The sequence below is a fragment of the Chiloscyllium punctatum genome, chromosome 5, assembly GCF_047496795.1.
Source record: "Chiloscyllium punctatum isolate Juve2018m chromosome 5, sChiPun1.3, whole genome shotgun sequence".
Taxonomy (NCBI): domain Eukaryota; kingdom Metazoa; phylum Chordata; class Chondrichthyes; order Orectolobiformes; family Hemiscylliidae; genus Chiloscyllium; species Chiloscyllium punctatum.
Window position 1 is genome coordinate 89,855,928 of NC_092743.1, and position 15,768 is coordinate 89,871,695.

Sequence of the window (15,768 nt, forward strand, 5' to 3'; positions counted from 1 at the left end):
AATACAACACACATCCTAACATTGAGCTATTCTCAATAATTTAATGAAATTAAGGTACTTACAGCCATATCAAACACACATCGAGCATCAGCCAAAGCGTGTAAATATGCTTCCATATTGCCACTTGAGCTTGGAACATGAAACCTGGCAACGGTATACAAAATAGCACATTATATGATTATGACTGAGATAAGCCTGCAATCATTTAGTAGTCCATAAACATTTGCAAGCCTGCTTTTAAACTTAATCATAATCAGATTCTTGCATTATGCAAATATAGAATTACAACTTAGTTTTTTCATTCCATTGTCAGCTTACATGTTGCTAGGTTTTTTTATACAATGAAACACTAACTTATTTACCTTGAACAACAGCGACTTGGTTCCATTTTTAAAATGGAATTTATAAAATTACCTAATTAGATTGGCAAACTGCAGATACAGATTCCAAAACAACCAGAAATTGTATGCTCCTAAGTCATATTTCCAAGAAATTGGAATTATTCAGAGCAGCATAAGTTAAAGGGACGTATTCACTAGATTACCAGAATGACTTCATTTGTCTTCTAGAGGGGAGGACATACTGTGCATGCATGCACTGGAGTTGAGAACACTGACGGGTGACTTGTTTAAAGTACACAAGGTCCTTAAAAGCCTCAACAAGGACAGCATGGAAAGGATATTTCCTCTTGTGGGCAAGACCAGAACAGGGAGGGCACTTAAAAAAAAAAAATTGAAGGGTTGTCCTTCATGTTCTTTTTTTCCCCCCCCGAGGGTTTGTATGCATTTGGCAATCTCTGCCTCAGGTGGTGGAGGTTTCTTCAAGTTGTTAAAACAAAAAGGTAGACAGATTATTGGTAGGCAACAAATTAAATGATCATGAACAGAAATTCTGGAAAAACTCAAGTCTGGCACCACCTGTGGAGAGAAATCAGGGTTAACATTTCAGGTCCAGTGCTTCAGAACTGGTGGTAGATTGGAAAAGGTTGGTATATTTTTAAAAGATTATTTACAATGTGGAAACAGGCTCTTCGGCCCAACAAGTCCACACCGCCCCGCCAAAGCGCAACCCATCCATACCCCTACATTTACCCCTTTACCTAACACTACGGGCAATTTAGCACGGCCAATTCACCTGACCTGCACATCTTTGGACTGTGGGAGGAAACCGGAGCACCCGAAGGAAACCCATGCAGACATGGGGAGAATGTGCAAACTCCACACAGTCGCCTGGGGCGGGAATTGAACCCAGGTCTCTGGCGCTGTGAGGCAGCAGTGCTAACCACTGTGCCACCGTGCTGCCCTTTTATGGAGAAAATGGTGTTTTTTTTGGGAGAGGGTGATGAGGAGGAAGGAAGGAGTAAATGATAGTGGAGATTGAGCCCAAAGAGAGAAAAACAGTTGGACAGAGGGATGGGTAAAGCTCAGTCTGGGGGAACGAATAGCTGTTGGACTATTAGTAGCCGACAATGGGTTGTGTGGGGTAGTAGCCCATTTAATGACGATGCCTGACGTGTGGAGCGAGGAGGAAGACATGAGAGATGCCTAAAATTGTTGAACTCTAATTCAAAACACAGATTAGTTGCGATCTTACGGAATGGGTGAGCAAGGTTCAAAGGTTAAATGACTGACTTCTGCTCTTAATTTGTATACTTGTGTAATTTTCACTATCTCTACTATAACAAATTTTAAAAGTAAATAAGAATTAGAATCTCTGTGTGAAAACAGGCCCTATCGGCCCAACAAGTCCACACTAACCCTCTGAAGAGTATCCCACCCAGACCCATCCCCCTACATTTACCCATGATTCATGCACCTAACCTATACATCTTTGGATTGTGGGAGGAAACCCATGCAGCCACAGGGAGAATATGCAAACTCCACACAGCCAGTTGCCAGAGGCTGGAATTGAACCCTGATCCCATGAAGCTGCAGTGCTAAGCACTGAGCCACCATGCCACTCCACTATTCCCACTGATGGGTGAGTCAGTAACCAGGAGGGAAAAAAATACAAGATTAGAACCATGTTCCAGCTCACTGTTTGAGATTTGTAGCAAATGTCTCCAATACACAAGTGATTAGTACAAACACACTAATTACTAATATAAAAATGGTATTGGTGCAAACCAAAGTACCCTCTAATATTTTTTATTTGAGGGCAAAAGACAATTTTAGTTGTGCGGCCCCCCCTTTTTCTTTTATTTTTACATTGCATTGAAAGCATTTAAAGAGCCTGTGCAAGGACCTTTGAGTTGCTGAAGCACCAGGGAAACCTGATGCTGACACTGAAACCACGCAGCTAACCAATCCCCACAACCAAAGCAAATATTGTTAAATGAAGCCTCTAGAATCTACCTCAAAACTTTGATTTACAGTTTTAAAATGGGTGTGATAATGTGGAAGCAACAATAACTTCCTTGAAGTTATTAATACTGATTGTCATTATTTTTATAGGTCCTCTACTTTGAGAGTCCATGAACTGTTTGATCGCTAACCTTTGTGCATTAAGCAAACAACAAGAATTCCATAGGCTCTGAATATTCATATAATTATCTATTTTCCAGCTTCATGCCTGGTTCTTTGCTCCCACTTTAAAACATATTTTGGAAGGGCTTGAATGTGTAGAAAATGGCAGAATTAAACAACATACAGAGACATGTTTCTAAGTATTTTTCAACTAGATCCCCAGAAGAGGATTTTTTTTTCGTCTCTCAGATGATAGTGAATCTGAAATTCTTCACTGCACAAGGCTGTTGAGGCAGGGTCTAAGTAAATTCAAGGCTTAGACAGATATTTAATCAATAGGGAAATTGAGGGTTTATGGGATAAAGGAGAGTTGAGGATTATCAGATCACCAATGATCTAGTCAAATGGCAAGTTTAGTGGACAGGAAGCAAATAATTGGTATAAATGGGGCATTCTGACATTTGCAGGCTGATAGTGGACTGTTGCAAGAAAAATGCTGAGGCCTCAGCTACATTAATGACTTGAATGAGAAACAGGAGTAATGTATCTTAGTTTGCAGACATCACAAAGGTAGTTTAAACAAATGCTGTTAGGAGGACAGAGAGAAGCTGCAAAGAGATAGATTAAGTGACCAGACAAGATGGCAGAGTATAGTATGGGCGAGTGTGAAGTTATGCATCTCTGTACAGAAACAAAAGTGGGACATTTTGTGGAAGACCTAACTGTTGATGTTCAAAGACACCTGGGTACACTCGTACAAGGAACAAAAATTAGCATACAGGCACTTGGGAAAGCAAATGGCATGCTGGTCTTTATTGCAAAAGTTTTGGAGTAAAGAATAAAAATGCCCCGCAAAAATTGCAAAGCCCACAGTTGGATTGCTATGTGCAGATTTGGTATCCATACTTCAGCAAGGACATAACTGAATTGTACAGGGTGGAGTGAAGGTTCACTATGTTGGTCCTTGGGTTGACAGCATTGGTTTTAATGAGAGGATGAGTTAAATTGGATCAATATTCTTTAGTGTTTACTAGAATTAAAGGTGATCAGATTGAAACTTTCAAGATGATGAAGGGACTTGACAAGTTAGATAACTAACATTGTTTCTGCTGACTGAGGAATCTGAATCATGAGGGCGGAGTCTCAGAATCAGGAGACAATCATTTAAGATGGAGAAATTTCTTCAAAGGACTGTATACATTTGGAATTCTCTAGCCCCAAGAACTGCAGATACTCTAGCACTTACTGTACTTCTGGAAGAGACAGATTTTGGTCTTTCAAGAAATCAAGGATATGGAGAACAGATAAAAATGTGGAGTTCAGGTCCAAGATCTGCTAGTATTGCAAAACTTAATGATGGAGTGGACTCAATTGATGAATGGTTTACTCCTGCTCTTTTCTCTTGGAGTTCTGTCGCAAGCTAATTGGGAAAAGATTGAAAAAGATGTGAATACTTTGTGACCTCATTTGTTTAGAGTGAAAGGATGGTGAGCAGCTTCAATACTTTAAAGCAGGATTTGGACTATACTTGAAGGAAAACAAACTGCAGAAAAATTCAAAGAATCAGTACAGACACAATGGATTGAATGGATTCATTTGTACAGTGTGCCTCTTTAAAAATAGACAAAACCTAAAAAGGAAAAATAAATTGCTACCTGAGCAGCGAAGAATCACGATAGAAATTCCAAATAAACAGTTGCTAATTGAATCTCTAGAACTGGTTAATTACTTTAGGGATCATTTCTATAGATGTTTTTCTCCCCAAAGAGCATCTGCAATCTGTCCCCAAAGATCATGCCCAACTGGTTTACACTTAATTGCTGTCAAAATCTTCCACCTTCTATATTCTAACAACTACTGTATATAAAGGACGCACTGCCAAATAATACTAGGCTTGAAAAATATAGTTAAATTAATAATGTGGTCACATTCCATATATGTTTCACAGTACAATTCTCCAAGTATAATTAAGCTTCATTACTGACTAGCTCGATACCCTCACCCCCTCCCTCATCCACCCTAAATCATCTTATGGAAAAACAAGTAAAATGTATCTTACTTTACATACTAACCAAAGACAAACATTTTACCATGACAGAAAAATCACAGCATAAGCCTTAAAAGGTTAGCTTACAGAAATCTACAGTATTACACTTTTGCAGTTGCCTGTGTAAGGAAAATAAGTTTAAACTACATATTCCTATGGATCATTAGGAAGCAAAACTGTACATTGTAAATAGTTGTAAGGTTATGTAGTATCTATATGCCCTCCACATTTGGGTTGCAATATCATTTTCGTTTATCTTGTATTTTGCCAAAATGTGGTCACATACCAAATCAAAATTACATGCTCATTTTTGACCAATGGCATTCTCAAACCAGATATTAAGGAGGTCTGTGAATGGGCCAAGGACAGCACATTTCATTCCTGCTGGCAATTATTTGGCGTCCACTTTGTATTTTTTCCCCAGTCTCAAGCTGCATTATTTTTGAGTGAAGTCATTGCCACACAACCAAGCTTTTGTTTTAAAGACAAGGGATATCCAATCTCTTAAGCAAGAAATGGAGTGGGTGGACAATAATGCAATGCTTTTTATACAAAAATAAAAATATTTCTTGCATAGAAGAAGTGAATAACAATATTGAAAGTGGCATAAACAAAGCAAGAGTGCTCTAACGTAAATGTCACTCAACATATAAAAGTGCCTACAAATACAAATACAGTTCCAGGAAGCTGATATACTCAGAAGCTTCAGCTTTTTCATGCTCCTGGACTAAAAAAAAAGGTAACCATTTGAGAGAACAACTGTTCCCAGTTTCCCATCTTCAGAGATTCATAGAAAATAGAAATCAGAAAGAGAACTGTAGGACTGTTCAAAAGACACTCCTTTTATCCCCTTTCAACATATTGCTGATTCAATTTCTCAGATTTGAATTACCCCAAAAAGGCTGGATTACTGGTGAGTTACAGAAAAGAGACACTAGAATCTTTACACCAGCTAAATAATAACATTGCCTATTCAGCAATTGCACAGACATGTATTTTTATGATCTATGTAAAATTTTTATAGTAAAAGTTTTGTATAGCTTTAACTCAGGAAACATTAACATATTGCTTAGTTATATAATATCCAATATCCCAGTCATTTCATATTATTGAAACAAAAATTTAATACTGCTTACCTGACACCAACCACCTGAACCCCTAGTTCTTTTGCAGATTCCAACAGGTGTCTACAGTCCTTCAAAGTAGCTCCAAACTTCAGACTCATCTCATTTTCTTCACATGAATCAGCAATTGCAATGTCTATCAAGAGCCTAAAAGAGGAAGATGATTGGGGCACAGTTGGTTTACATCATCACCACATGTGCAGCTTGAAGACTGTCAGTAGCATGAAGATTATGATGGCAGGGGCTCCCACTTCCAAGCTCGGAACATGAACCTAAATAAAAACAAATCCTGCACAGGAGAGAAAACTGGTGATTAGGGCCTAGATGTGTAGCTACATATGTTGCAAAGGACATGAGAGGGGGAGAAATGCAGCAAGCCAAGACTCAATTGTTTCACCAAATGAGTTGACTAGGTGCTGTAACAAAAGTCAATTTAAGAGCACTGAACACTAACAAAACAATTGTTTCAATTAGAAAATGCTCAGTGTAACTGTTTCTGGTTAAGACAAACCACTTTGTTAATGACACAACATATGCTGACCTAATCATTTCAATGCCCCCTGCTCATCAGCTGAAGTGGTGTGACAACAGTTGAGTCTTAAAGTTTTACCAGATATTCTATACCTAACAACTACCTACATGCCTTTTGGAAGGTAGAATTTTATGAATACCTAATATGAAGATGACTGAAGCTTCCAGATTTTCCAATGATAAAATAGCAATGTCAATGGATACTGCACAGGCTCAACATTTAGAATGGGTCTAATTGCTCTCTGTATTTCAGCACAAGCTATGTCTTAAAGAGAAGAAACCAACTAGCTTTCTTTTCTACACTTTTTAATAGCAAATAATGGATCTTAACAAAAAAATGCTACTGTAACAGAAAATTTGCAAGTTCACATCTCACCCAAGATTGTTTTTGTTAGTTTTGGAGTATAATTATTTTACAGTATTACAACGCACATCAAGTTTTCAGTATTACCTAGCAACTCACTGTCCAATTCTGAAACATTTATCAGCTATGAGCAGGCCATAGTTACAAATAGTTTTACTAAGAAGCGTCAAGGACATTCAGTGAAACTGCATAACTTTATAACGCAGCTAGTTTTGAATATCACAACGCAGATTGAACACCACTAATATAATTATCAAATTCAAAAATCTTTTTCCAACAACTGGCAAAAAGGTTTTTGATTATCTTTGACCTTTTGATGACCGACTAGAGATTCCTTTAAGGAATTGGAAAGTGCTGGAAAAATTCAGCAGTTCTTGTAGTCTGTGGAGAAAGATACAGAATTAACATTTCGAGTCCCAATTATAACTTCTCCAGAAATGGAAGGCTTTGATCCAAACAAGAGGGAAATTGGACTCAAAACATCAAGCCTGATTCTCTCTATGGTCCAACAGAATTTTAATCCATTTACTATGCCATTCCACCTACCAAGCATATCTTTGGGCTGTGGGAGGAAGCCGGAGTTTTGTGGTAACCCACATAAACATGGGGAGAATGTACAAACTCCACACAGTTGCTCAAGGTTAGAATTGAACGCCATCCCACTAGTAAGGGAGCAGTGCTAACCACTGTGGAGCCCTGCTGAGCTTCACCAGTGGTTTTGGTTTACGTTTCGGATTTCCAGCATGCGCAGTTTCCAAAGTCGACCTGAAGTGAACATTCACTGCTCCAGCAGGTATCGTGGGTGACTCTAGATACTCCAACTGATTTGGTATATGCCACTCCCCCAGGACAATCTGAGTATTCAATACTTATTTCTGTCCAAGAAAGAGGCAGTGTACAATCCAATTTCTGGACCAAATTTTATCTTCCTTTGTACTGATTCACATATGATATTTGTATGCCCTTGGGATGAACATTTCATTCTATGAAAATGATTGTATTAAAGATAGCTTACTTGACATTCCTAATGAATTCCATTCCATTGCAATAGTGCTGTGCCTAAAAGGTAGTCCTTGCTCACTGTCTTACTGATGCATTATTTCCTTGACAGTTTTACATTCAATTGTAATATAATTAACTTTTCCTATTGTTTGTTATTAATAATACTTCCAAGTCGTTCAGCAGATCAAAGCACTTTTGTCACTTTTACCAATCCTGGACAACATGCTAGTATTATGGCAAGAAAAGGCAGAGAACAATAACTGCTGATAAAGATTTTAAAATCAGTTTAAAAACTCATTTTAACTAAATCTGGATTGTCATAGCAAACAGTATTTCTAAATAGTATTAAAATGAACACTAGCTAGGTCTTTTTAAAAAAGAAGTAGTCTTTTAAATTAACATTCAGTACTTTTGACCTAAAAATACAGAATTTACAGGAAAGGTGAATCAACTTCAGATAAACATTAACATTTAGACAAATTCTGCACAAAATGATACCAATGGTTAAAAAACTAGTATTGTTTATATGTAATAAATCAAATTCTTTTAATTAAACTACAGTGCACATGATTGATAACCCACCAATAAAAACAGATGAATTTTTTCTCAATACACTGGTCTTTGAGAGCAATTTTATTTTGCAAATTATAGCTTAGAAACCAAATGTTTGAGATGTTCCCACTTGGATTATTTTCTTATGGGCAGTTTAGATTCAAAAACACAAGATCAGCCTAACTGTATAACCACAACCATGGAATATAGACTCTACAGTGCAGCAATAACACTTACTTAATGGCACCCAAGCAATTGAATCGATTCAATTAAAAACCTTATAGTATCAATAAGTGATAAACAGCAACAGATTGCTGCTCAGTCTGAGATTCAAATGGTGACTCTCCTAATTGAGAAGATCACTTCTGAAGTGTTTTTTGTGGCATGGAACATTCTATTTTTCTGTTTCAACAGTTGGATAACAATACTTCTTGCACCTAAATAATTATTTTAAACAGTGCTTTAACATGGAAGTGTGTAAATGTCCCATGCAGGAGTTAAGATATTAGAATTGTTGACACAAAAATTGCTTTGAGAAGTTTTTCCATGTAACAGACAGTTCGAATTTTGATCTGCACCACAGTACTGAACTTTCCAGGAGTATGCAGAAACATCAATGGCCCCATATCTTCAACTCACTGATTAATTTCTGTTGTGGTATTGGTCCAGTTATGTTTATATCAACTCCGGTTTTTTAATGATGCCAAATTATTCAGATCAAAATGCAGGCAAAGGAAGTAGACCATTGTAACCAATCCTATCAACTAAGGAGACTGTACAATTAATATATGAAACAAGGAAAAAATGGTTAGGTTGTCTATTGGGCAAACATATTACCCATTATCCTACACTGAGCTCAAAAGTTACACTAGCCTCAGAACGTGGCATTCGAGAGAAGGGAAATGGCCTTCATTGTAAGGGGAGCTGAGAATTAAAATAAGGAGGAGTTCTCACAAAAGTTATGCAGTGCTTTGGTAAAACAATACTTAGAAAGCTGTGCGCATCACAGTCTTTATATTTAAAGGAAGGTCATACTTGCATTGGAAGCCAGTAGCGAGAAGGTTACTAGATTGTTTTCTGGCATGAGGGGCTTATTCTACCCAACTGAAACTACAATTCGTGAAGTTTAGAAGAATAAAAGGTGAGGTCATTGAAATGTTAATTTCTGAAAGGTGCTTGACAAGGTAAACAAGTTAGTTCACTGGCTAGGGAATCTAGAATGTAAGGGCATTTCAGAGTAAAGGAAGTTCATTTATGACCAAGAACAGTAGAAATATCTTCACTCACAGGGTTGCATCTCCTTAAAAATTCTAATCTTGAGGTTGAGAATGTTCCATTCTTGAATTTACTTAGGGCTGAAACAGAGATTTTGGGGCTCTTGGGAAAACAATGAACATGGGGAATGAGCAATTAGTGGAGCCCGAAGATCAATCAGAATCATATAGAATGGCAGAGAAAGCTTAACAGACTGCTTGGTCTATCACTATACATCTTGATACTATTCAAAGCTTGCCTTTAAGTTTTTCCATAACTGAAATGGCCATTGACCGAGATGGTTAATGTTCTACTTTCTGTAGATACTGATGTTTCAAGCACTTTGTTTTAATTTCATATTTTCATCATCATGATGTATTTTGCCTTTGTACTGCATTTGATGGTTCAGGTTTTCTGTCTAGTCAGGCACGAGGCATCGATTATTTTTACTACTGACTAATAACCATGAAAGTATGCCTATTATAAAACCAACTGCAGTGAGATATCTGGTTCATTCTTCAGCTTTCCTTCATTAACATGAAATTGCTGGTCACCCTAACTCATAACATTCGTATTTATGCAAAGTGTAAATATTTAATCAGAGTCTACTCTTTAAAAACTACAGTAATTTGTAACTTCTTCAGTTCAGCCTCCTTCAAGGAAGTTTGAGTTTTAAAATTTTAAAGCACAAGCTAAGATTAGATTTCCATTTACCAGTACTATGGCCTACTATACGCTGGCCCTCCAGGAAGCACACCAATTCAGCTACATTTAGTTTAGAGACAAATGAGGTTTCGAGGCAATTACTTTAGACAAAAGCACTTAATATCCATTTCTGTACAACACTGAAAGAAATGAAAATCATCTACAAAACTGTGGAGTGCATCCAGTTTTTGTTTTACAATACTGGTAGGGTTTGACTTCACATTTTGAATCATACTTCTCAGTGAGAAAATGGAGTCCACTTCAATTGACAACCCCTCAAACAAATCCACTCATGTCCATATTTAAATGCAGCCCACAATTTAAAATTTATGACAGATTTTGGTAACCAAATTGATAACATGCTCAGGGAATGATACAATCTATTTTCGGAATCTACAATAAAAATATACTATCTTAATCACAGCATCACAATGTAAGATTATTCCAGTTACTTGTTAAACAATCTAGACTACATATTTCTTTTAAGTTTTGCACTTACTCGGCACTGCGATGGTTACGTGCAATTTTCAGAAGTTCAACACTGTTATCACAGCTCATGATGTTTATTCCTTTTTTAGCTGCATACTTAATCTGGGAAATCTGTTTGCATGGGTTTGTGTAGATGATATTTTCAGATGTTACTCCCAAACTTTGCACTAGAGTTATTTCATTCTGTGAGAGGAAATAAATTAGGTATTCAGGCATATGAGCTTATATTCTTCTATTCTGTAAACTCTTGGCTAAAATTGTAAGAGCAGCATTATTGGACAATGAAGTGCAAATTTGTAAAATTAAATGAAACAAAAATACAAACTGTAGTAATTGTCACCTTGTTTGCACAAGCAAAACCAGTTCCAAGACCTGCCAGAACTTCAATTACAGAGTGACTGCTGTTACACTTAACCGTGTAAAATGGTTTCACATGTGTCATCACATTCTTCCATCGAATATTCTTCTTCACAACATTCCCAAGATCAGCAACAAAGAAGGCATTCCTTTCAGTTTGCTACAATTGAGAAATCAGAAAAGCAGTTACTAATAAATATTACAAAAACTATACAGTAATCTGGATTCATTACCTGAAATATTACTCTTCATGGTTACTGCAGCAATTACAGAAATAAAACACTAACGGTCCAACTGATCATTAATTAAAGCTCATCGGGAAGACTGCAGATAGCAACAAACGGAATGATGGAGAAACATATCAGGTCTGACAAACTGCTCTAAAGTAGTTGTATTGGACTGGAAACTTTAATTGTTGGTCTCTCCATAGATGCTGCCAGAACTGGAGTTTCTCTAGCATTCCGCTTCCCTCAGATTTCCAGCATCCGCAGTATTTTGTCCAGATCCCAGATAGATCTGACTCCTAATCTGTTGAGCTGGCTGGTTTCAGCTGACTAAGGCTGGAGAGCTGGGAGTGGTACCAGCTGAGTCACTCTGAACAAGAGCTGGCAGGAACTCAATATGCTGAAAGGCCTCCTTCTCTACACGATGTCTTGCTATGATTCAATGAATGCCAGCCAGGTAAACATAGGATCTTAATTGTTCCTCACTAATACCCAGGGATCCAAAAGTAAGTTTACACATCAAGACTTCTGAAAAGAAGAAACTTTCAGGAGCAATCTTGGCTCACAGTATAGAATGTCACGCTCAGTCACACAAATAAGACAATGGGGTATTCCAGATTTGTGGTGCTGGTAATTTCTGTCCATTATTAATGCACTAAGAATTGTAGCTCCAAATATCTATTCTTCTATCCAAGGATAGAGGGGGAAGTAAACAAAGTATCAAAAAGTAATCTTGGTGTTGTGTGATTTTTAACTTTGTACATGCCAGTCCAACACCGGCATCTCCAAATCAAAAAAGTAATATTTGTTTAAAATCTCAATCTGGACATAGCCATCACAGCTCTGAAGATAACTGGAACAATATGGATTTTCTCAATTGATAGGCTGAGGCATGAAGTACTACCAAACATAACTGGCTGATTCAAGAATCAAATTAAGTCCAAATACACAAATTAAGCTATGAATTGAACAACTACAACTTAAACTAATACATACAAATTACCTTTAAAGGCTACCACTTGTTTGGCAGGAAATAAACAATTGTCTTAAACGGTTTAAAAATTTGTGAATGGAAATATTTAGAAGCCTGTTGAATTACCATACTATTTTTGAAGGACAATTAAAACTACTGAGCAATCTAAATAAATCAGCATGCCATTATTGTTCAGACACAGGATTTATGTGCACATTTCTACAAGTTGTATTAAAATATCTTTCCTGAAAGAACTCTAAAAGGGTCACAATGTTTGCTGTAACAAACGACATTTCTTCATGGAAATACGGTTTTCAGGACAAAGGGCACAAGTTGCAGACAATGGAAGTGAATTTAGAAGTGTCTCATCTCTTACTAGTAAAATGACATCCTAATTATCAAAAATACACTTAAAAAAACCAGTTGACAAAATAGCATTTTAAAAAATTGATTCATGGGCTACAGGCATTGCTGGCTTGGACAGCATTTGTTGTCCATCTCCAGTTGCCTTGGAGGGCAGTTAAGTGTCAACCACATTACTGTGGGTCTGGAGTCGCATGTAGGCCCAGACCAGGTAATCATGAGACTTAATTCCAGATTTTTTTCAAATTGATTACAAATTCCATTATCTGCTATGGTAAAACAATATGACTAGTATAGTGTCTATAGTTCCAGAAATGGACTTCTCAGATTTGCTCCAGGAGATATATTGGCAATATAAATTCACCATTAGATTCTATTAAAGAAACAGCAGAAGGGTTTTAGCATTTCCTGGAATTTAAACATAAACATAAGTATTAAAATGGCTAGAACGATTAATAATGACTGAAGAACTCTAAATCTGAAATTTAAAATCTTTTCTTCCCCTTCCAATCATCAAATGTCCATTTACAGAAACAAAAGCTTAGGAACAAGCAATTAAGGTCATCATGTTCATCCAGGATTTTTGCAAAGGTAACCCAGATCGAATACCATTTGGTCCACAGAGCTTTGATTCTTTTGATTCAAATATTCTCATTTTTTAATTAACAACTGTAATGGCCTCTGCCACACTGAAGCAAAAACATACTCCAAGCTACCAAGTAAAACTATCTCCTCTGACCTCTTTTATTCATGAATCATTTTAGATTACTAACCCTTCATGATTGACTTGATTCGTCTTTGTTTGTCATCCTATCAAAACCTGCCATGGCTTTTAAAAGTCAAAATTTCCTGTTTTCACTCCAGTGGAAATAGTCTCTCAAATAGTTTGTCATTATTGGTTTTCACTCAGTAGCATTATAATTGTGAATCTGTTATGAGCGGTCTTTTGAGTTTAATATTGCAGTATCGTGGGATATGCAAAATTTTACACAAATAGATTATTTTTCCCGTTTGGTTCTTGGCTTTTGCCTTTTTAGAGTCATCGGGCTGTACAGGATGGAAACAGACCCTTCGGTCCAACCCATCCATGCCAACCAGATAGCCCACCCAATCTAGTCCCACCTGCCAGCACCCAGCCCATATCCCTCTGAAACCTTCCTAACTCATATACCCATCCAAATGCCTTTTAAATGTTGTAATTCTATCAGCCCCCACCACTTCCTCTGGCAACTCATTCCATACACATACCACCCTGTGTGTGAAAAACTTGACCCGTGGGTGTCTTTTATATCTTTCCCCTCACACCCTAAACCTCTAGTTCTGGACTCCCTAACTCCAAGGAAAAGACTTTGCCAATTTATCCTATCCATGTCGCACAATTTTGTAAACCACTAAACCTCAAGCCTCCGATGCTCCAGGGACAATAGCCCCAGCCTGTTCAGCCTCTCCCTAATGCTTAAATCCTCCAACCTATCGGAAAGATGTTGTGAAACTTGAAAGGTTTCAGAAAAGATTTACAAGGATGTTGCCAGGGTTGGAGGGTGGTATGTGTATAGAATGAGCTGCCACAGGAAGTGGAGGAGAGTGGTACAATTGCAATGTTTAAAAGGCATTTCGATGGGTATATGAATAGGAAGGGTTTGGAGGGATATGGGCTGGTGCTGGCAGATGGGACTAGATTGGGTTGGGATATCTGGTTGGCATGGATGGGTTGGACCAAAGGATCTGTTTCCATGCTGTATATTTCTCTGACTCTAAATTGCACGCAATTCAGGGACTTGTATACTTGAACTTCTTGAGGCCCACCATTCACACTCACCTTAGGTTTCTGTCCATCAAGCATATGTTTTCATTCTTTATTGTCTCAAAAGTATTTAACTTCAAAGCAAGCCACACTAATTTTCACATGCTTTCCATTCTGCTAAACTAAAGGGTGGCAGTGGTTAGGCAGGGTTAGCCACAGACCAGGATTCAACTCTCACCTTGGATGACCAACTGTGCGGAGTTTGCACATTCTCTCAGACTGTGTGGGTTTCCACCGGGTGCCCCAGTTTCCTGCCACAATCCAAAATCTGCTATGCAAAACTGTTCATAGTGTTTAGGAATGAGCAGGCTAGGTGGATTAGCAATGGTAAAATACAGGATTCAGGATGGGATGAAGGGCTGGGTCTGGGTGGAATGCTCTTCGAAGGATTGATGGGCCTCTATTTGCACTGTAGGGATTCTATGAAATCTTTCTTGTTTCCTTTTGAAAAAACTGCTCTCCTTACTGTCAAAGGCAGCAGGAAGATTGCACTTCCTGGTTAATCGGTCTTGTCAGTTCTTATTCGGTACACAACGATTGTTGTCTGCAACATGGAATCAACTACATTGTCTTAAGAATGGATCATTAATAAGTATTTGCTCCAGCGCAACAGTAATGACAGAATATTTAGAGCTCAGATCACCACACTGAGAAGTGAAAACCTGCTGCCCTGGAGACTGAATACATTCAAAAGTTGCGTTCTATTTAATAGTTTATTTTATTTTTCAGGTATGAGAGTTAGATGGCAGTAATTAGCAGACAGGCCACAATGTCCAATTCAAGTTAAAACTGCTGTGATACTTGGGTTTATTTACCATTCTTGAATTTTGAAAACTGCTAATAGTAATGTGACTTACCCTTATATGACATTTATAAGAAATGAGAAAATGTATGCAAATACTGGAGTTCTTTGGTCTAATAGCAAACCTTGATCGATCTTTAATGCTAAGCTGAACTAGTTTGGTTCCATTGAATCAAGTGGACAAAGCAAGCTGTGTACACACAATGGAATGTAAAGGAAATGGATACATCAACCAGCAACCACTAAGATCCATTACAAGTTATAATAAATGCTTAGTTGAGGCCATTTAGTCCGTTCTATCTACAAATTTAATTATTTGTCTCACTTTTCTGCTTTTCAGCCATTGGCCTGCCATTGTTTGCCTTCCAAGTACATATCTAATTTGTTTTGAAAGCTTTTATTTTGATTGTTTACGCCACCCTCAGGCAGCACCTTGAAGGTCACAAAATAAATCTCATCTTCCCTTTGGCTGTTCTATTTGTCTTCTATCCCACATAACTGGAAACAGCTTCCCATTTGTTGTCAAACCCACCATAATTTTCATGCCTCTTCAACTCTCAGTTCTGAATAATTCTAGCTTCTGTAATTTCTTTGCATAGCTAAAGTCTCTCATTCTTGGTATAAATACCTTCCATCTCAAAGGTTGGTACAAGTCTGAAGATGGTGTTAACTCAGTGAGAAAACAGAAGTATGCTGTAAAACCAGGTGGTGG

The 15,768-nt window shown here is 37.6% G+C and overlaps 1 protein-coding gene across 1 annotated transcript in view; it reads right to left on the reverse strand.

Annotated features, from left to right (window-relative positions):
- The window catches only part of LOC140477221 (antizyme inhibitor 1-like), a 39,036-nt gene that overhangs the window by 4,474 nt on the left and 18,794 nt on the right, over positions 1 to 15,768 (reverse strand). The window contains exons 4-7 of the mRNA XM_072570736.1: positions 10,874 to 11,050; positions 10,544 to 10,716; positions 5,649 to 5,783; positions 63 to 144 (exon numbers count right to left, since the gene is read on the reverse strand). Coding sequence (XP_072426837.1) covers positions 63 to 144; positions 5,649 to 5,783; positions 10,544 to 10,716; positions 10,874 to 11,050 — 567 coding nt within the window. The remainder of the gene's footprint in view (positions 1 to 62; positions 145 to 5,648; positions 5,784 to 10,543; positions 10,717 to 10,873; positions 11,051 to 15,768) is intronic.